The sequence below is a fragment of the Trematomus bernacchii genome, unplaced genomic scaffold (genome assembly GCF_902827165.1).
Source record: "Trematomus bernacchii unplaced genomic scaffold, fTreBer1.1, whole genome shotgun sequence".
Lineage (NCBI taxonomy): Eukaryota > Metazoa > Chordata > Actinopteri > Perciformes > Nototheniidae > Trematomus > Trematomus bernacchii.
The window spans coordinates 1384616-1407231 of NW_022987313.1; the positions used below are offsets into that span (position 1 = coordinate 1384616).

Here is a 22616-nt window from a genome sequence, read left to right on the forward strand (position 1 = left end):
AACACTCCATCAGGGTATATATTATGTTTTTGGATTAATATTACCGATGCGTGAATGCGTCTGTTGCATTCTACTTCTGTAGGTGTTCATGGTTATGCTGTCTTATTTTAATACATTGCAGAAAGCTACTTGATAATGAATAATGATAAGAAGAAAAAAGACAATCAATTGAGAAAAGTATCACCAGAGGTGGAAGAAGTACTCATATCTTAAGTAAAAGTAGAAATACCACAGTGTAGGGATACTCTGTTACAAGTAAAAGTCCTGCATTGCAAATGTTACTCAAGTAAAAATAGAAAAGTATTGCCATCAAAATATAGTTAAGTAACAAAAGTAAAAGTACTCAATCTGCAGATTGGCCCATTTCAGAATAATATATATTTTAGATTTTGATTATCATTATTGATGCATTAAAGTGTTGGTAAAGGTAATAAAAGCTGGTAAAGGTGGATCTTTTAATTAGTTTGTATGCTCCAGGGTAGATTGTGTATTTACTCCAGGTGTAACTTATTTAAGTTTTGTATATTTCACATCATCATTCAAAATCTGCATAGTAATGGTATTTAATTAATGTAGTGAAGTAAAAGTACACGGTTTATCTCTGAAGTGTAGTGGGGTAGAAATACAAAGCATACTCAAGTAAAGGGCATTTTGTCCTCAACATATTACTTAATTAGAGTACGGACTTTTATTGTTAAATTAATGACATGACCGGAAGTTGCTAACGCCGTGCGTCATGCGCTGCGTCAGTTAGCATGACGTCCGTCAGTTAAAGCGACGTGAGTTAGCAGTGTTTCGCGGAACATTCGAGAGGTAAGATGCGAGAATATTTTATCCCAATTTCCCCCGGCCTTGTCCTGACGTGGATTTCGCATCGGCGGTTGTTAATCAACAAAGAGAGGAAAATCAAGTTAGATGAACCAGCGTTAAATACATCTCTTACATTGTTTTTATTATCTTTAAAACCCAACTGCGTCTTCGTCTAATAACTGCGTTAGCTGCGGAACGTCAGTTAGCTTAGCATACGGGCTTTGGCTATTTCCTGGAGTGCTGATACTGTGAACGCCTGTTTATGTAACTGCTTTAGAGACGCATAATGGGATTGTATCACCTTGAGAGTAATTATATTTTATATGTATTGTAATTTGTGGGATTGTTGGCGACGACACACCACGTGTAATATTAATGATAGCCAGTTAGCTAGATGTCGTAACACGCTCACTCATCATTACGTTACTACTAATGGGATATCATCAACATTACTGTAGTGTAAGGGAAAACATGTAAAACCATCTTATAGCATACTAAGACATTTGTTGTGTGACATAAGAACTTCAAGAATTATAAATCGATGGGATTATCACGAACCAACCAAAAACAATTAGTTTATCTTTTAAACTACGCAGAACATTTAAAAAAAAAAAAACTCAAAACAATTGTTTCCCTTTGTTTATTCTGAGGGTGTTTGAAATTGGAGAGTTGGAATTCAGGCGAATAGTTATTTTAAAACCTAGGGTAAATAAGGACACGTATAAAGAACAGATGTATATCTGTCAAAGGGTAAACCTAGCGGTGAAAGGGTAGTCTATTAAATAGATACTTTATTCATCCAACATTTAGAAATGATTCTGTTACAGCAGCAATGTCATCAGGCTTTCCATATTTAAAAGTTGGAATAAAGTACAAACATCTTATAATAAAACGACAACAAATATATACATATCTGCCGTAGAAACGAATTGTGAATAAATCATGTTATGTAAAGATGGTCGTTATAATAAGCTTCAGCCTACACCCATTTATATATATATATATGTTTCCATTTAATCTAATGCCTCACCTTATTTATTTTATGATACTTTTCCTTTTATTACGGACACAAATAAGTAACTACATTGACATAGCGGAACATTTGACAATCGTCCCGACTTTTTTGTAAGGAGCTACTTTGTAGATAAAAGTCCATTCAGGCAATATACGCTGTGAAAGCAGACCTTTTCAGAAAATATTATTTAGAGGGATTTTATAACGGATACGTGCGTGACGATGGAGCTTCCCACCCAATGAACTACAGCACCTGATGCTGCTAACGTTAGCGTTTTTATTCGTCCGCAGTTTGTGTGGATAACAATACGCCTCTCCTCCCCTAAAGGTCCCCCAAAACCCCCGAGGACTTTCCAGTTAACCTCCGAGCCTGGCAACTGCACTGTTTGGACGCTTTAGGGTGTTTAACTGTGCATCTTTGGGAGCTGAAAAAACACTAAGAACCCTGCTGCAATCGATACAACACCAGCACCAGCCATCGACCAGCGTTCACTGCGGCTCTTGGACGATCAGCGTTGTGTTTATGTCTTTGTTTTGCGAAAACGGTAAGTCACAGTAACAGTTTGTGGGTTATTTTAAATGTTTGACTACATGTACGTGTGCGTGGGTGTATTTCCAGCGGTATTATTGTGCAATATGACGTGTTTTCTGTATCAAAATGGCGTCTCCCAGTCCCACTCGTGTGTGCAGTGGCTGCATGACGCACTCTGCACCAAGTAGCCAAGCTAAAGCTAAGTTAGCCTCCTTCTGAAATGGCACTCGACCTCTGCCCCCTTTCTGAAACTCCTCAGTCTCGGACATTGCCGTCTCATTGTCACACCGCTTGCGAGTCATTTGAGATCGCAGTTCGGAAACTACAGACTAGCTGGCGTTAAAGCCAGTAAGGGGAGAGTAGTGAGGCAGCTGCTAAGGCCTCCTCCTGTTTGTGACCTAATAACAAGAGAAGGCCTTATGTGACTAAAGCCAGAGGCCCTCATGTAAGACAAAAGGCTTTTACAAAACAAAGTTTCTACATGTATGGTAACAAAAGGGTCTAGTTTAGTGACAGGATTTTATTTTTCCTTTGGATTAATCTGTCATGCTTGCTCACGGTTGGATCACATGGTCATTTGCTGCTTGGATTTGAGTTTGTAGATTTTTCTGATTTCAAAGGGTTTAAATGGTTGTAATCTATCTTTCAATGAATATATAAATACTCAAACTTGCTTAACAGGAGACATATTTATATAAGGGAGTCCATAATGTCCCCCATATGTCTCAGAGTCTCTAGATTCTCTATTAATTGAACTGTCATAACTCAGTCTGATCTGGTTTATTAGTGGCATTCAGGTAAACTATTAAATAGTTTTTCACACTGCAATTACTGTCAAATCCTCGACTCTTAAGGCAATTTTTCCCGTTGCCCACAATTTTCCAGACCCTTGACACCTTTTTTTAAATTGCTAATTTTGTCTGACAGTCTAAAACCTCAAATATTTATGTTACTATTATTATATTTTACTATTATCTCCTTTTAACTACCTGAATACTGGCACAGATGTATAAACAACCCAACTGCATATGCTAACATATGGTACTGGGAAATGCCATTTTGCACTTAAAAAAACAGGCTAAACATTTAAATAAGAATAACATACCTTTTTAATAAAAAAATAAGTGCTTTTAAACAATTGAACCAGCAAGAACAAAAATGCAATGAATACTATTAAATACATTTAATACAATGCAGTTTTGTTCTAATCTCTATTCAGTCAAGTGCTAGAACAAACATACACCACGTTTGTTGTAGAATTCTTTTTAAATAAAATATTAATAGATTTTTTTTGTCTCCTCTTTCAGAGCTGTTGCGCAGCCGTTGGAACCTGTGTGGTGGAAATCTAGCCTTCAAGCAAGGAGCTTGCGGCCATAGCGGCACAGCGTTTTTCATGTCAAAGACAGAGCGCGCTTGCAGTCGTTTATGTCATCCCCTCTTTTCCAGACAGAAGATCCCGAAAAATCCCCAACCAAGATCCTTTTATCGTACTGATAGTGCTAACATCCAGCCAAAATGTCTGTCAACGTCAACCGCAGCGTGTTGGACCAGTTCTATCGCTACAAGATGCCCCGTCTGATTGCCAAGGTAAAGGCTCGCTGGATTGAAACATTTACACGTGACTACAGTAGTTGAGAGAATGTCAGATTCATAATTTTAATAGAATGTCATTTGCCTGAGATGACGTTTATGAAATTGTTGTAGAATGAACACTGTTATTCTGACATTTTGGTTGATGATCATCTGTTTTCTGTATTCATCTCATCCAGGTGGAAGGCAAAGGGAATGGAATCAAGACGGTCATTGTCAACATGGTAGATGTTGCAAAGGCATTGAACAGGCCTCCAACATGTAAGTAACACATGACAGCTGCAGAAACATAAACCCAACATCTGCCTGGTATTCAACAAGGAAAAGTCCATTTATACACAGATCAACCAAATGTATTTTGCAATTTACAGCTGCCTTTTTAAACTGTTGTCTATTTTCAAAGCTTTGTTTAAATGTGTTCCTCTTAACATATATTAAATTGAATTAACTTTTCAACCAAATCTGTAAAACTAGATTTTGTCTAACAAATGTGTATTTTTAATATAAGGTTCCAAAACAAATGATACAACATTATTACAGTACAGTTGGCTGAATCTTTTTAATATCAGTGGTTTCATGGGATCCGTGTGAAGCACGTGGAAAGCTAATAAAAAATACTCATCCTGGAAAATGTGTGTTAAATCTTTGACTCGCGTTTTAGAACGAGCTGAGCAGGTGGACTGTCTATGTTATAGTAATTCAATTTTTGTATTGTGACCTTTTGATGTCTGATCTCCTCTGCAGACCCAACCAAGTTTTTTGGTTGTGAACTCGGTGCTCAGACCCAGTTTGATAGCAAAAACGACCGTTACATCGTCAACGGATCCCACGAGGCGAACAAGTTGCAGGACATGCTTGATGGGTTCGTCAGAAAATTTGTTCTGTGTCCCGAGTGCGACAACCCTGAAACTGAACTGGTAAATATTTCACAGCATCTGTAAACGTAGACCAAGCACCATTAAGACTTGATTGTGTTTCTTTTCTGGATCTAATAAGATTGAATGTTTCTTATAGCATGTAAATCCCAAGAAACAAACCATTGGCAATTCCTGTAAAGCCTGTGGATACCGCGGCATGCTTGACACCAGACACAAACTCTGCACGTTCATCCTCAAAAACCCACCAGGTGAGATTTCCCTATTGTGTTAAACAACGCTTAACCCTTAGATGCACGAGTGACTGGACCCTACACTCTTCCATAAGTCGGTCAAGGACCCGTATGTGTTTTTATGTCATTTTAGTTAAGAAAAATTACGTGTATAATATTTAGTATTATATTTTGGTTTACACTAGAAATATTTTATATTTAACTTTTCACTATTTAGAATTTTAGAATTTTTTTTTACATTTTGAAAAAAAACATTTTGAACATATTGATGCAATCCGCTATTCTGAGACCCTCACAGTATTCCAGTCCCTTTTCAAAACTCATCTCTTCTTGTCTACTCATAGCCCACCCCCATAAATCCATGCCGGTTGATCAAGTTTGATAGTCCTATACCCCCCCCACCCTAACCTTCCCTTATATTGTAAAGCGATTTTGAGTCCTTGAAAAGCCCTATAAAAATATAATGTATTATTATTATACTGACGGGTATCAGATCTTGCTGTGTAAAAGAATCTTCCTGAGAGGTGTCACTTGTGATGTGGTCTACAGTGAATGTATTCCTGACAGCCATAGGTGATAAGAATCAAAGGTTCCCATAGGATCCCATAGAAAATGCATGCGTGTCATTTTTGACCCACTTATGGAAGCTTGGGGTAGTAATACAAAAACTACAATTTCTGAAAATGTATAAAATTTGAATGGCATGATATCCAAAACATGTTTTTTTAGGAATAGCTGGAATATGAAATGATAAAAAAATGTAATTACAAAGATACTTCAAGAACACCACCTCACCGGGTCAAAAAAGACCCACTTATGCATCTAAGGTTTAAAGAAATGCGATAATAACCGTGTTGATTCTCCAATTACAGATCCTACTGAAGGTGGATCTGCACCTGTAAAAAAAGAAAAGGAGAAAAAGAACCGCAAGAAGGACAAGGAGAACGGCTCCGGCAGCGGAGAGGGTGGAAGCGGCGAAAACTTTGATGCTCCTCAAGTTGTGGTGGGTTTTAGTCCAGAATCAGGCAACTACAGTATGTCTAGGAGTTATTTCTTATTGATTAGGAATATTTCCAGAGGCCTCAAAGAGCAACACTGACAACAAGAACAATGTCTCTGTCTAAAAAAAAATAATCATACAAGTAATTGTTTTTTGTATGCTTATAGTAATTTAAATATATGAACAAACAAGTATGGATAAATAGATAGAAAAGTGATAAAATAGTGAATGCAATTTAAAAAAAAAAAAAAAATGATTAGTCAGGTGACAGTTTTTATGGTTAAAAAAAAAGATAATCTCGCTAAACAAAACATATTGCATCAGGCTTTTGTTTGTCTTTTTAAACAATAATCAAAAAGCCACCAGAAGAATCCTATTGGATTGTAGTCGAGGGGAACGGGGCTTTGCTAAATCCCATTAGGCCAACACAAATGCATAATTCCTACCAGTCAGACATGGTGGCATTATTTGCGGACTGTTAAACGGTGTGTAGTTGCCGAGTTCAACGTCCCTGTGAGCAGCTGACTGTGAACTCAAAGCAAAGATCAGGAGAGTCAAAACTCACTCGCTATCACACAGTGCAGTGTTACTGTGATTAGGGATGCTCCGATCGGCCGCCGATCGATATCGGCCGATACTCACTCTCTGCCGATCGATCGGTGCTTTCTAAAAATGCCGATCGCATGGCGTAAAATACATGACACTTTTCTCTGTGCGTGGCAAAACAAGCTCGCCAAAATGGCTTCACCAGTCTGGCAGTATTTTAAGGTGTCCGAAAAAGACAGTAAAATAGCGGTATGCAACGTGTGTGAAGCAGAAATCCTGCAGCTCCACCCGCTGTGACAGACCGGTGAGCGGAGCAAAATACACACTAAGAGTTAGACCTAACACACTTGGCTATTTTATCTACCTCTGGAACAAGCTAAACTAGTTATAAATATATATATACAGGCTGTCAGGAGAGAGAGGGGGAGAGAGGAAAAGAGAGCGCTTAATTCCGCTAATTTCTCCCGTGTTATTATCCAAAGTTAATGTAAACTTGAATAATGTACTTCATTTGAATGTAATAATTTGTTGGTTGTTGTTTGTGAATGAGCCCCATTAAGAGTTTTAAACATCACTTTAAATGGAAGATCCCCATAGACCCCACCCACTCGATCGGATCGGCTCTCGGTATCGGCCGATACTGATTCCGGCGATCGGCCCCAAAATTGGCGATCGGAGCATCCCTAACTGTGAAGTCGGTGTGGGGGGTATAATGACTATTTTTTTGACCCAACCTGATTTGACTCTTTAAAGCGATAAGGTAAACTTAACAAAAAGAAGCCCACAACCTCAACAAACCTTTGCATTGGCGTAAAACAAATACGCTGCTTAGTGCTACATCCAGATGTCAGTTTAATTTAGTCCAAAGCTCAAGAGGAGAAATCTAATCACTTTTCTGAATTTACATTTCTAAAATCGACTAGATTTGTATATCTTTTTGATGAGATGTGTACTGTTAACTAAAGGTGAACATTTTTATTGTCAGTTTGCAATCCTTATTTAAAGGTCCCATGTCATGGCCATTTCTACTGATCATAATTCCATTGTTGAGGTCTACTAGAATAGATTTATTGTGCAATTTTCCAAACTCACATTGGTTTCTCATACAGCATCTCTGTATAGTATGTGTATTCACTCTCTGTCCTAAACGGCTTGTTGGAGCTCCTGCCCCCCCCTCTCTATGAGCCCAGTGGCCGTCTGCGAGACAGCGAGACACAGCGAAACCCAGCCTGAAACACACACACACCCGCAGCCTGGCTGGGAGTTTGTGTGTGTGCTCAGGCTGAGTTCCGCGGTGTCTCGCTGTCTCGCCGACCCCACACCAGTGAGCCAGCTCACACTGTCCCGCTCCTCGCAGCAGCGAGCCTCGCAACGTCCCGCCGTGTGTGTGAGGAAGTCCCCGAATTGGTCCAAACGTAACGGCTCCGCGGACGTAACGGCTCCGGATTGGTACATTTGGACCAATCTGCGGAGCCGTTACGTTACGTCACTCTACCCAAGAAGTAAACAATGGAAAAAGAGAAATCTCCAACGAGGCGTTCTGGGGCAGCATAGACACGTCTTTTCTGTTAGAGTTTTACTCGCTACAGGGTGTACTTTGAGGGTTTGTGACTTTGCAGACCGTTAACATGCATAAAAAGCTACATAACACACAAGGGGACGGGTAATAACCGGAAAAGCATGACATGGGACCTTTTAAAGGTTAAATGCAGCATCTGGTGCCCTCTAGGAGCATACATTTAAGAGGACAGATAAACAATATTGTGGCATTTGTAAACAATGTAATATATACGTGAATGCTGATGACACACCACGGTTGACATCAAGGGCTCGGCGCCAGGTGAATGAATATGCCCAGTGTAATCGTTCAGGATTGTTTTACTGTATGAAAGAAGAGCCTGAGGAAATAACGCAGTCGGCACATTTGAATCCTTTTGTCCTCTTGACCTCCCCGCTGCAGGACAGAGACGACGATGATGAAGACTGGGCGGAGGAGACAACGGAGGAGGCACAGAGGAGGCGAATGGAAGAGATCAGCAACCACGCCAAGAACATGACGCTCAGCGAGGACCTGGAGAAACCCCTGGAGGAGAGGGTCAACCTGTTCTACAACTTTGTGAAAGTAAGGGTCCCATTCTTGATTAGACTGTATTCACAATATATTTTACTTCCTCTTAAAGTCTACTTATTATTCTACATTAATGACAGAAAAAATAGCTGGAGAATTTAGTATAGACATGTGACCTAAGTTTTTCATTGACATATCTACACTGTAGCTAATGTACAAATGACAATAAAGTCTTGAATGTTTAAGAAGTAGTATTTCCATAAATTCCATCACAGATATTGACAGAAAGGTTGGGGGCAACATGAAAGGAACACTTTATAACGTCGCCCCTAAGTAAATGCTGCCCTTCTCAGTTTTAAAATGGCTGTCTTCAAAATGATCTCCCAAATTAAAAGTAATTATGGCATACATGCAATATATAAATCGCCTCGCACAACTTTGTCCGATATTAACGCTCTGGATTCATCAGTTATTTTTAGACAATTCTAGTTTCTGTTCCTTAACTTGTGGTGTGGTCAGCACCTCCTCCTAACTTTACTGTTTTCCATTCACAGCATAAGAAGGAGACGGGAACCATCGATGCGGCCGATAAGGATATCTTGGTGGAGGCAGAGCGTCTGGATGTGAAGGCCATGGGCCCCCTCATCCTCAGCGAGCTGCTCTTCAACGAGAACATCCGCGACCAGATCAAGAAGTACAAACGCCACTTCCTGCGGGTATGTTGAATAACGCATGAATGACGTTTTTTATTGGTCTATTTATGGCATTGAAACATGAACAAGATTCCTCTGTCAATGCTCAACACATTTCTATATTTGTTGGGTGGTTTCTGATTTTAAATATTCCCCTCAGTTCTGCCACAACAACAAGAAGGCTCAGAAGTATCTGCTGGGAGGTTTTGAGTGCGTCGTGAAGCTGCATCAAGTTCAGCTGCTGGCTCGCGTTCCCATCATCCTCAAAGAGATGTACGACTCGGACCTGCTGGAGGAAGACGTCATATTCGCCTGGGCTGAGAAGGTGGGTGTCTATCTACATTTATTGATTAAAAGTACATAAGGGGGGGGGGGGAATAAATAATGGAAGCTTATTTGGCCAGAAGTTTTATAAAAGCTTACAAATCTCTGCCCTCTTCATATTAACCAGTTGTGAACTTCTATACCCTTTTTAAAAAGCAACGATGGTGATTGCCAAATATTTATTTTGTGCTTTTTTCTTCGTGTTTAATTCAATAAAAAAAATTACTTATTATTGCGACCCCCTCTAAAATGAGATGCTACTATCCTTCAATAAATACATTCTCAAATAGAATTACATTAGAATAGGTAAATCATTTGTTTTGACCCCGTCCTGCTAAAAATAAACATATGACCAGTTTTGGTTACACTAGTTATGCACATTTAATCCTTAAAATCATATATTGGCACTTAATCCCCAAAAAACACATTTGTTGGGGAAATATTTTCCAAGGCCCATACAGGGTTCTTACGGTCATTAAAAACCTGGAAAAGTCATGGGAATTCAAAATGCAAATTGCAGGCCCTGGAAAAGTTATGGAAATGTAACTAAAGTTGCATCAAATATAATTTATATTTGAGCTAATCGCCGAAATAGTAATACTATAATGATAATAAATACTGTATAGTAATGAAACGTAAAATGGCATTTAACTGTCGAGGTATTTTGCTGGTGAGAGATTTTAGTTGCTTTAGCGTGAAGAAGCTAGTAAGCCTATTATTGGATTTGTTTTAGATAGGCATAACATGTTTTATATGCAGACCTTATTTTCCTGTTCCATGTTAAAATAAACCATTTTCAGTGGTACTGCCGAGTCATTTTTTTGGTCATGGAAAAGTCATTGAAAAAGTGTATAAACCCTGCCCATAACTTTGACCCAGTTTATCAGTTCAAACTGTCCTGACTGAGCACACGCACCTGTAACCTTGGCTGCTGTGTTCTCAGTGTTTTGTCTCCCTGTTCCTGCCTGTTGGCGTCAGCTGATAGAGGTGTTATGCTTCTATCTTGTTATGCACAATGTTGATTATTCTCTCAGAACTAGCTAAATACACGGGTCTGGGGTAGAGTTCTTCAGAATTGATGGTGGCATCTCAACCGTGTGGTCAACTCGTGGCCACTGTGACAGGTCTTTCCGGTCGAAGCTCCAAATAAACCGCCGGTGGCTGTTTCTCAATGTCGAGGAGGCTTGCTTGGTAGCTCCAGCTCTCCTCGTGTCTCTTTGAGTCCTGACTCTCCATTGCTACAGAAGTTTCCCCCACAACATTTATAAATAATCATTCCTAAAATAAATGACATGGAATTCATCATGCCCCTCATTCATATGCCTTTTTAATACATTTAATTTGACAAAAGGGTTACATTTCCCCTTAATAACTGCCTTACTGTCACCTTATTATACAAGTGTACTGCAAGCACTGCCCATAATTCAATAGTAAAGCTGTTGCTGTAAGGTAGCAGGTAAGATCATTATTTTAATCATCACCACTACTCTGGATTACATTTCATTTCAAACCTTTATTTAAGCAGGTGAATCCAATTGAGATCATCAATCTCTTTTTCAAGGGAGACCTGCTGCAAGTAGGTTCCACATGAAGACATAAAAACAAAAAGACATCATACAGCATAGTTACAGGGATTACAATGTACATACCTAACGACATTTACAGGTACCAACAGTATCCGATTGCATAGCATCTATCCGAGCTTTAATGTGTCGCAAGCAGAGGTTTTTGGGTTATCACTTTATCATTTATTAATTGTCATTTTATTTATTCGTAGTAGTACTAACCCACTGACTGTGTATTTATCCTCCAGGTTTCTAAGAAGTACGTCTCTAAGGAACTCGCCAAAGAGATCCAGACTAAGGCTGCTCCGTTTGTGAAATGGCTGAAGGAGGCAGAGGAGGAGAGCGGGGGCAGCGAGGAAGAGGAGGTGGAGGATGATGAGAATGTGGAGGTAACTAGATCACTGTATGAACTTTGTTTCACAGGTTTATGTCCATCTAGTGGCCACTCGGCTGCATTTTTCTCAATCTAAATGGTTGATGGTGAAGAAATGTAAGCAACAACCGTAGCTGCTTTTAGTTCAACAAATACATGAACCGGTTTGTCAAATATTTAGCAAATATCCAAACTTTTTCTCAAAACTACCACAAAAAAAGGTGCTCAAAGAAAAATAATGGCTTTGAAGAAAATAAAAATGTCTCTACACAGTAAGAGTGTGAAAGCTCTTACAGGGTTCTTGCGGTCATTAAAAACCTGGAAAAGTCATGGAAATTCAAAAAGCTAATTCCAGGCCCTGGAAAAGTTATGGAAAACAATATTTTTCCCAAAGTTTTGGAAAAGTAATGGAAATTTAACTAAAGTTGCATCAAATATAATTTATATTTGAGCGAATTGCCAAAATAGTAATACTATAGTGATAATAAATACTGTATAGTAATGAAACGTAAAATGGCATTTAACTGTCGAGGTATTTTGCTGGTGAGAGATTTTAGTTTCTTTAGCGTGTAGACGCTAGTAAGCCGATATGTTTTAGATAGGCACAACATGTTTCATATGCAGACATTATTTTCCTGTTCCATATTAAAATAAACCATTTTTAGTGGTACCGCTGAGTAAAACTCCCAAAAAGTTTTGTGAAGCCGCCATTTTATTATCCTCGCATTAGCATTATTAGCATTCGCCCAGCGCAGAAACGCAGAGAGACTAACTTATGGCAACACAAAAGAAAACATGGGAGCGGTGGAGATGAGGTGTCGGCGTTCTGGCGATTTACTCGAAGGAAGCTGCTGGGAGTCCCAACTCCGGGGACTTCCGGCCGGGGACTTCAGGTGGCAGTATACGCCGTGAAGTTGTTTGCGGCCTGCCAGTAAACCCAAAGCAGAAGAAGTGACGTCAGCGGCTTCATTTGCCTAATCCTCCCTCAGGGACTTATTCCGGTGTGAACGCGATCTGTACTTAGTTCATGAGAACTAAAGAGTTCTCATGAACTACGTTCTGATGAACCTTTGTGGGAAAAGTACTGCGGTGTGAATGTGCCTATTGAAAATCATTGGTGAAAAAGTGTTCCATTGAATGCTCTTAACATCCCGATAGCAATGAATACATTAAATGGTTGTAGTTTTTAAATATTTTACACACTTTTGACGTCTTAAATTAGTCCAAACTCACTTTCATTGTTCTGCACTTTAACAAGAATAAAGGTTTACTGATCTTGATTATAAATCTCAAACACTGAACATTTTAAATTCCTCCTGCACTCCATTTTTGTTGAGTATTTCCATTTTATACAACTTTATACTTCACTACATTTCTGAAGCCAGTATTCTACTTTTTTTTTCTTCTCCTATTCAATTATCCAACAGCTTACGTTAAACTTTACAAATTTGTAGTATTAGCTAATACAAAATACACCTAAATTCATAAATACAGCTTTAAATATCCAGCAGCCGTTTAAAAGTAATATTAAATTGGCTCCACATTTACCCGCTTTCATGAACAATGCAACTATAATCATGATGTAGTACTTAATGTATTTTTTGATCCTACTACCTTCGTATTTCTACCTAAGATTTCAAATGCAGGACTTTTGCTTGTAACAAGAGTATTTTTACAATTTGGTATTGCTATTTTACTTAAGTAATTATCTGGTAACTTCTAACTCTTGCTTAATGTCCTCCTTCCTCAGGTGGTGTACTCGTCCTCGGCTCGCGAGCTCAAAGTGGAGACTGTGAAACCCGACAAGCCGGAGAAAGAAGAGGACGACATCGACATCGATGCGATCTAAGCGGCTCGGACGATGCTTTCCTTGTGTTGTGGCTTTGACTCACAATGCCCTGTGTTCCACCTAAACAGCTGGCCTCTCCCTCATTTACTCACCCCCTCTCCCCCAACCTCCCTCTGCTTTGTGGCATGACTTAACATAGCGCTTTACTTGCTGCACATTAACTCTGTAATTTTGAGATGTATTCAGTTGGTGAATTGAAGTCGCTTTGGGGTTTTAATCATGGGTGTTTGGGGATCATTTTGACTGCAACAATATGCAAGTGTCCAAATTCTGTTCATTTAGAGTCTATTGTAGAAAAAAGAGGAACTATTGATAAGTTGAAGATCAGCAAAGCAAGTTCTTGGTTCTCAATTCTTCTTCTCCACCTTCTTTTTCTTTTGTTTTTGGTCCCTGTATTTTTCCAGTCAATAAAGAATGAATGTTTTGCTATCCACCATACTGTGTTGTTTGTGTCTGATGGTCACCGTTATCTCCTTTAGGTTTTATTGGGTAGTAACACGGAACAATTGGGCAGGTTTGCAGTGTTAATTATACTTTAATAGCATTCATAATTCCTGAAATATTTTTAACTGAAGAGCCAATGGATAATGCACATGATACATCGGTTAACTTTCATTTTAATTGCCGTTATTCATTTAAATAATGTGTCCTTAAAAGTCTCAGAAAATATAGTCTTGACTCTGAGATCTCAAATATAGAGATTTCCTACTTTTATCATTTTAAACTGAATATCTTTGGGTTTTAGATTGAAACAACACATCTCCTTGGACATTTTGGAGTATTTCTTATAAATCAAAGGACTAATCGAGAAAATAATGAGCAGCTTTATTCGATATATGGTCTCATTGTAAACTGTTGACCCTCTTCAGTTTTATTATAAAATACACTAGCCCCCCTATAAAAACCTTTTATACTTGATAAGTTTATAGAAAGCATTAAAGAACAGTTCATGTTTGTGCAAAAATAGTTTAAACTAATCCCCAGAGAGAATTTTCCGGTTACATAAAGTTAAGTTCCAAACCAATACATTACAATTATGCAAATTAGATTCCCTTTTTTTGTGTAACTATTGAAATCAAGCAGTACACATAAAACAAAGTAATTTAAAAGCAGTTTCTAGTGTGAGACACATCAGAGCCACAGTTCCTCCTGATGACAGTCCTCTCTACTTTCTGGGCCAATAGGATTTAGGTCAGCCGTTTCCTCACTTCCTCCCGTTCAGCTGGATACACCGAGGCTGCGTTCAGGTGCTGTCGGAAATACACACACCGCTTTTATAACACCGTAAACCTCACAGTTTGCAGTAGGGCTCTCACAGTTTGACTGGAGGTGTTGTGAAAATGCTGGTCATTAAAAAAATAGGTCGATAGGGAAACTTAATGATTGTGTTAAATATGTGACGTATTGGATTTATACATAACATAGTTAGCTTTTAATCCACTAATAGAGAAAATAAATGATGGAATACTAATTAAATATCAGTGTACTCAAGTACTGTACTATATTGTCCTTTTTATGGCCCTACATTTATGAAGTCACATACTTTAGTTACTTCAGATAATTAATACTAAATCAAATCAACTAATAAATGATTGTATGTAAGTACATTAAAACCCACGTTTACCTATTACTTTACATATATGTTGATGCTAATACTTTTGGGTTAGACTTAAAAAATCAGGGGTTGTACTTGTATTTCAGTATTTCCATGTTATGCTACTTTAAACTTCTACTCCACTACATCTTAGATTGAAATACTCTACATATATTTGCACTTTGTTGTAATTTGATATGATGCAGTTCCACAATATTTTACCTAGTTTTACGCAAATATCTAAAATTGAAGAACTACAACATTAAAATGCTCTTATATGATGCATTCATTTCTAGCAAAATACTATTCAATTATACTGTGATACTTATAAAGGAGTCATTAATAATTACTTGAACTTTTGTTTCTTTATTTATATTTTTTAAGGGACAGTGCATAACAGAAAGTATGTGTGTATATACAAAAAACAACCACATAATAATTAACAAACTACATACAACCACACAAGTCCATCAATGTGGGATAATACATAGAATCAGTATGATTACTGCAAGAAAAGCACCTTCATTTTTGTGCTGACTTTAGCCAAATCTTGAGGCTCGTATCAAACAATTCAAAGCTCCTGAGTCTGTTATATTTGTGGAAATGAAATTCCACAATACTTTGACTTTAGAAAGCAGAATGAACAAAGACTGATTTTCTGAACCCTTTTGATCTTACTCACTGCGGGGATAGCAAGCAGGAAGGTGCGAGATTATAAATAGCATTAAACATGGGTCATGCTCTTGATTGAAATAAGAACTTTTTCAAATTGAGGAAAATAAATTGTTTTCAGGGTTATTACAGTGATCATTCCTTGGCTTTTTATGGCTTTCAGGATTTGATTATAGAGTCAGCACACAGGCTTGTACAGTAAGCCCTGTTTGTGACGGAGGTTGTATTCATTAAGCCTCCTGGTACAAAGAGCTTCTCCCACCGACAAACTTTGAAGTAAATTTAGCATTATGATGTTTTATGTAAGTATTTCCCATACAGTTAATACTAGATCCTGGTAAGTTATTCACAAAGCGTCTGAGCCTCTAAAATAGCATCTAAGGTGAAACTGTTAGGAGTAGGAAAGAGGAATTTTAAGAGGCTTAATAGTTTCTGAATCAAAGGAGAGATTGGCTCATTTGCTGGTTTATAGATGTACATGCCAACACAGACTAGGCTGGCGAGCAATTACAGAAATAGCTGAAAGCTGATTATTCCCCGGACGTTAATATCTGGCCTAAGTTTTCAAATATTAAAGAAAACGTTTTACTTTATTTATTAAAGTTTTGGAATTAATTAATTGATTGCAAACCACGCCCCGTAAAACTCCCAAAAAGTTTTGTGAAGCCGCCATTTTATTATCCTTGCATTAGCATTATTAGCATTAGCATTAGCCCAGCGCATAAACGGAGAGAGACTAACTTATGGCAACACAAAAGAAAACATGGGAGCGGTGGAGATGAGGAGTGTCTGCGTTTCTGTCGATTTACTCGGAAGGCTTCAGTAGAAGCTGCTGAAGCCAGTCCCCAACTCCGGGGACTTCCGGCCGGGGACTTCGGGTGGCAGTATACGCCGTGAAGTTGTTTGCGGCCTGCCACTAAACCCAAAGCAGAAGAAGAAGAAGTGGTCAGCGGCTTCATTTGCCTAATCCTCCCTCAGGGACTTATTCCGGTGTGAACGCGATCTGCTCTTTAGTACATCAGAACTAAAGAGTTCTGATGAACTGAGTACTGGGAACTAAGTACGGCAAAGTACTTGGTGTGAAAGCGCCTATAGGTGCTCTAGGAGGAGATTCAGGTGATGAGGTGGGGGGGGTTACACAAGCCAAAACATCGTTATGAGATCATAAAGTGCCAAAATCTGATCAGCTCATTTTCAGACAGGTTTTTATATAAATGGATCAGGACAAAAAGTGAGCGAATCTTTTTTCCTGAAATGTTCAGAGTCTCTTTCCACAGAGGGGACACATGTTTATGTATTAAAGACATGCAAAAGTGGATTTTGCATAATAGGTCCCCTTTAAGACCTTAACTTAACTAAACTTAACTAAAACCTAACCTAAGATGTTTTTATAATTTGGAATATATATTTTAGTTTATGTAAATAATCTGAATACTTATTTTCATTACTTCTTGACAAAGAAATTATATAAGAATGTACAAATAATCAGCTATATTATTTTTAATCAATTAAGAAAGACAGAAGGAAACATTTTCCCTAAGAAAAAGATGAAACAATTAAAAGTTCACAATAGTAGAGGAACTATTATAATGACAAATAATAATATACAAATTAAAACAAATTAAAAAATAAATTAAATAAATACAAATTAAATCAAATATATTTTTTAATATTATAAAAAATAAATGTAAAATAAAAAATGTATATAAATAAAAAATATGATAATACAACAACAATAATAATAATAATAATAATTACAGTAAAAAGTACGTGTTGTTTTTTAGCAATATATAATATGGTCAAAAATTACCCATTAATCAGATTAATTATGTATTTTTTCAGTTTTACAGAAAGTTCGAAGAATTGAGTGCTTGTTGGTTATATTTTGTGTGTAATATCTTCATAACACTCTGACGTCGGAGTCGGGGAGGGGTCCCTGAAGGCAGCCTAATCCAGCCCAGCCGCTGAGTAGCCATTTTGGTCCCACCTAAAACGGACAGAGCAGCTTCACTTTGGGCCGCCGGAGATGGAAGAAACCCGAGTCGACGGCGATTATTTCAGCCTCCAAAACCTTCTAAATCCCTCCGAGAATCATCGACTGGCGACACACGACGCCATGTCTTCTTTTTAAGACAGTTTCGATAAAAAAAAGGAGAAAAAGCCTGGGGTGTATTTTTTTTTTTTTTTCTGAAGTGGCGACCGACAGTTTAGTTAGCTTCACTGACTCAAACACGCAAACGGACAGACGGACACTGATTTGAGTTTGTACGCGCCATGTAAATAAGATTATTATAGTGAGGGTTTATTTTTATTTTGTATTTGCAGTCCTATACAGTTTTAGGTGCTCGGCTCTACTAACACGTCCGGTTTGAAAAATTGTCACGATCCATGCTGAGACTGTTTCCCCCCGGAGAGAAGAGCTGCAAAGCAAAGCAATAATCTTTCAGTTTGTTTTTTTGATTGGATTTTGTTTTTGGGACATTAAACGTTGCCTGTTGGAATATAAAGATGTCAACAAAAACTCCTCTGCCTACAGTCAACGAGAAGGTGACGGAAAGTGTGAGTATAAAGGGTTGTTTATTGTGTATTTATTGCTGTAAAATGTTATTTAAATGTTTCTAGAAGGAGGTTGATTATGTTGCATTATTGACATAGGTGGAAGAAGTGCTCATATGTTGTACTTCAGTAAAAGTAGAAATGCCAGTAGTGTAGGAATCCTGCAATCAAAGTCAACTCAATTAAAAGTACAAAAGTATTAACATCAAAATATACTTAAAGTACCAAAAGTAAAAGTACTCATTATGCTGAATAATATATATTTTATGTTTTCATTATAATTATGGATGCATTAATGTGGGAATCAAAGCTGGTAAAGGTGGAGCTATTTTTGGTTACTTTGTATGCTGCAGGGTAGCAGGGAGTTATGAGTTGTGAACTAAAGTCTGATTTAAGTGTTGATTATATTCATGGCATATAACTAATCCAAATCTGCAAAGCAACTAAAGGTATTAAATAAATCTAGTGGAGTAAAAGCACATGATTTACCTCTGAATTGTAGTGGGGTAGAAGTACAAAGTAACAACACATTTAAATACTCAAGTAAAGTACAAGTACCTACAAATTGTACTTGAGTAAATGTACTTAGTTACTTTACACCACTGATTAGTGGACCGCATGATAGCTAATTGTTTCACACTTTTCGTAAACAAGCATATCCTCTACGTCAAACACGCCCTTTAAATGTTACATAATGTTAAGATAGACACATATTCACATGTGATTCATATTTCTGTGATGGGTTTTAATGTAATAGTGGGTTATAATTGGCCTGAAGTTGAGATATTTAGGCCCAAACCTTGAACAAAACTACAGTACTTTGCCTGCTGGTTTCTGGCAGGCAACAGTAGTTTCTGTCCTAGCTTCCTATTGGCTCTGCCAGCTGTCACTTAAAGCTTTCAACCGCTCAGCTTCCTAATATGGGGCACACTAGTCCCGCCCCCTCCTGACCAACTGTCTGAAAGAGGGCTGTCAAACTAGCGATAATATAGCTTCCGGTCAGGATTTTCAAAATTAAACTAATCTCCAATTTGTGATAAAGGCAAATAGCACTGTTGACTTAATGAAAACCATCCATGTTGTTTTAATCCTACAGAAATTAAAACAAGTATTAACTGTATTTCTTATCTTTCTTTACTGACAAATGTTTGTATAAAAAGGTGCAACAGATACACGTAAAAAACAAATATTAAACATTTGATTACATGGCGCTGTACTTTTTTATTTATTTAATAACTTGCAGGAAAGTTGGCTTGGTATCTGACCATAACAATTAAATTACACAGCATGTCACTAAAATATACCATTACAATAAACATATTTATGTCAACATTAATCTGAAGAACACGATATAATAACCATAGATGTATAATAGAGTGCCACAGTGACGCGTCCTAAAACCCGGAAGTAAGCTTCTTCCGGTTCCCTCGACAAAAAAGCAATGCAATTTCTCCATAGGATTTTGGAAAATAGCTCGAAATAAAGAGACGGATCACGTTTTGTTCAGTCACATAATCTCCACTTGTCTACCCTACTTTTATAATTTTCGAATCATAAATCTAATCGATAGATTTATGATCGATAGATTTATGATTAGAAAATTATAAAAGTAGGGTAGACGGGGCCTCGTTCATTCCTATGAGAGTTGCTCATTGGCGCATGAAGACAAAATGGCCCAACTTTTGAGAGAGCGAAACGTCACGAAAGTAATCATATAATCCGTTCTTATTGTGCATCCATGGGTAAAAGTAAAACTCATGTAGTACTGAACACGTCACAAGAATATTTTCCTCAGAGTCCGGCGCACTTCCTGGGGGCTTGGATATAACCTACTGAAAATCTCCCATCACAATTGTCAATATCCCAAAGTGGTGTCGTCATGTTTAAAAAAAAAAAAACTAAAAAAAAAAAAAACCCCCACTAAGTTATTGGTTTTGTAATGATAGAAAACAGCGTTTAAAGTCAGCCACCAGTTCACGCTTGGAATTATAGTTCTGCAAATGGCTCAGGATTAACTGATCATTACAATAATGACAGATTAATTTGATGGCGATTAAATAAATTAAATGTATTAAGGGCTCTGATTTTTGTGCATACATTTATCAATTTAAGCTTTAAGAAGTTAGAAAATGGTGGTAAATGTCCCACTTCAAGTTTCTAGGACCCAAGATAATATTCTTATTCTCAGTGATGGTTTAGAAACTTCAGACATTTCATTGACAGGCAAAGAAAAGCAACAAGTCTTTACATTGGAGATGCTGAAAGCAGCAAATGTTTGGCATTTGAACTTGAAAAATACCCTCCAAGGACTATTTTGCTGTTAATATTCTTATTCTTTTAATGCTGTATAGAACATTTACTCATTAAACATGAATGGAGAAATGAGAGCTATTGCACATACACATTGATGCACTTGTAAACTGTGTATTTACTTAATCTAAAATATAATTGAATACATCTGTAGCTGCTTTGTACTTTCTCCTAATCCATAATTAATCTTTGTGAGAGTATCTTTCCGTTTGGCATGAATTCAGCTGGTAAATTAATATTCCACTTAACTCCATCTTGTTGTATCCTTTTCCAAACATTCCTGTTATTTCCCAGCACATCCTAACTGTGTTACTGCAGCCTCACGTAACGGATACATGTGATATTATCAGGATCTCATGACTCATCACGGTAGCTGCAGATAACACTTATCCTTCACAAACAAAAGCACTGTGGGCGATAAGACGTGGGGAACCTTTATTGATCCCTGTCAGGGGAAATTAGGCCGCTTCAGTAGCTGCAGATGTGAAGGAACCGTAGCCAGAGAAAGAGGACCGAGATCCAGCAGAAGCAATGATTTAAAACTGAAGAAATTACACTAAATTGACTAGTCGATCAACAGAAAATGTATTGGTTGTTCTGTCTATAACGATTCATCATTTATTACAACACATATGATGGTTCGGGTCCTCAAATGTGAGAATAGACTTATTTGTGTTTAAGACATTTGCGAAAATCACCTTCTATGTCATCGAGTCTATGATGTTGTGATAGTCATTCTTCATTGTTTCATAATGCTTTTTATATATATATTTTCTCATATTAAAATAGTTTCAATAGATAATGAACGTTTAAAAACAGAGCTTACGATAAATCGAGTGATAGAAAAGTAATTGTCAACTTTTTTCAAACTTATTTAGTCGATTTTCAAGCAGATAAAGTGATTCAAGCAAATCCCAAATGAGCCCTTTTTTGGGTCATATATTATTGTAAATGAATAATTGATGGGTATTAAACTCTTGGTCGAGCAAAAATGGACATTTGAAGACATTCAGGTTCTCCATTAAGTTTCTTATGGCCATTTTTTGACACTATTTTGACGTTTCGTAGACTAAGACATTATCAAAAAGTTGAACAAATCATAAACAGATTATTCAGTAATGAAAATAATCTGTAGTTGCAGGCCTATTGCTAACATACTTTGCCGGACTAGCAGCATAACACTCTTCCCAAAGTAAACCGTTGCAGCAGCTAACTGAATGCTTTTATTCTGAAAGGACAATGTCCCGGTTTCCGGTTTCTATGTGTCTGCCTGTAAGCAGGCGTGACTGGGATCACTTTGTCTCCCTCTCTTGTGTCTCTGTGGTTATCTGGGCTCTGAGTTGGGGAAAATCTGGTGTAGTGGGATCTGTATGGGCATCGGCAGTGTTTTCCTCTTCAAACATGACGGGCTCGCATGCAGCCAGGAGACACCGCAGCCTTGTGAGTAACCAGCCAAAAGATCAAATTAAACTGGGACATATTTCTTGTTTACTTACAGGAAGTTGTTAGCCAAAAAAGGGTGTTTTTATTGGGTTTTAACTTAAGATATATCGGTGTCCTTTCCCTATTGGAAGGCACAGTTTAAAGTGTCCCGCTGCCTTTTTCTTTGTGGCGTGTCTGTGGTATTCAACAGTGACCTTATCCTATTTTTATCTCCCCTGCTATCACTGTAGAAGGCCTAAAATATTCCTTTAGTCACTTAAAGTGTGTGTGCTGCTCAGCAAGATAGTTTCAAGTGACCTTATACTGGTTTACGGCATTTAAGATCTTCTGAGGTATCTGTCAAATATATTTTTTGGAGGATTTTAAGTTTGTTGGGACAATATCTAGCTTAAAAGTGCCTTTTGTATTTACTTTCGTGTCTATAAAGATGACTTATGCTAGCTGTCTTATCCTCACAGAGTTATTTTTGTGAAGGTTTTTTGGATATATTCGCTGTTGAGTTGATGTTTGTTGGGCATCATGTTTGCCCTCTGCTCTGGCTTTATATAAGCTTCTAGGTTTACATAAACT

The 22616-nt window shown here is 37.7% G+C and overlaps 2 protein-coding genes across 11 annotated transcripts in view; both read left to right on the plus strand.

Moving 5' to 3' along the window:
- The first annotated feature begins 739 nt into the window (after positions 1 to 739).
- Positions 740 to 13907, plus strand: eif5 (eukaryotic translation initiation factor 5). The gene is made up of 12 exons (XM_034153013.1): positions 740 to 813; positions 2153 to 2369; positions 3664 to 3943; positions 4126 to 4207; positions 4691 to 4863; positions 4961 to 5072; positions 5927 to 6057; positions 8561 to 8722; positions 9223 to 9384; positions 9521 to 9685; positions 11498 to 11638; positions 13373 to 13907. The coding sequence occupies exons 3-12, from the start codon at positions 3872 to 3874 to the stop codon at positions 13469 to 13471; spliced, it is 1299 nt and encodes a 432-aa protein (XP_034008904.1). The 5' UTR covers positions 740 to 813; positions 2153 to 2369; positions 3664 to 3871; the 3' UTR covers positions 13472 to 13907.
- Positions 13908 to 17704: 3797 nt separating this feature from the next.
- The window catches only part of mark3a (MAP/microtubule affinity-regulating kinase 3a), a 51992-nt gene continuing 47080 nt past the window's right edge, over positions 17705 to 22616 (plus strand). For 3 of the 10 annotated variants that reach the window (XM_034153406.1, XM_034112610.1, XM_034112692.1), the window contains exon 1: positions 17705 to 18296. In XM_034153406.1, the coding sequence (XP_034009297.1) occupies positions 18246 to 18296 (51 nt within the window). In that variant the 5' untranslated portion in view covers positions 17705 to 18245. Of the gene's footprint in view, positions 18297 to 21827; positions 22044 to 22616 lie in introns of those variants that run through there. The other 7 variants (XM_034153129.1, XM_034153213.1, XM_034112773.1 and 4 more) reach the window with 6 other exon arrangements.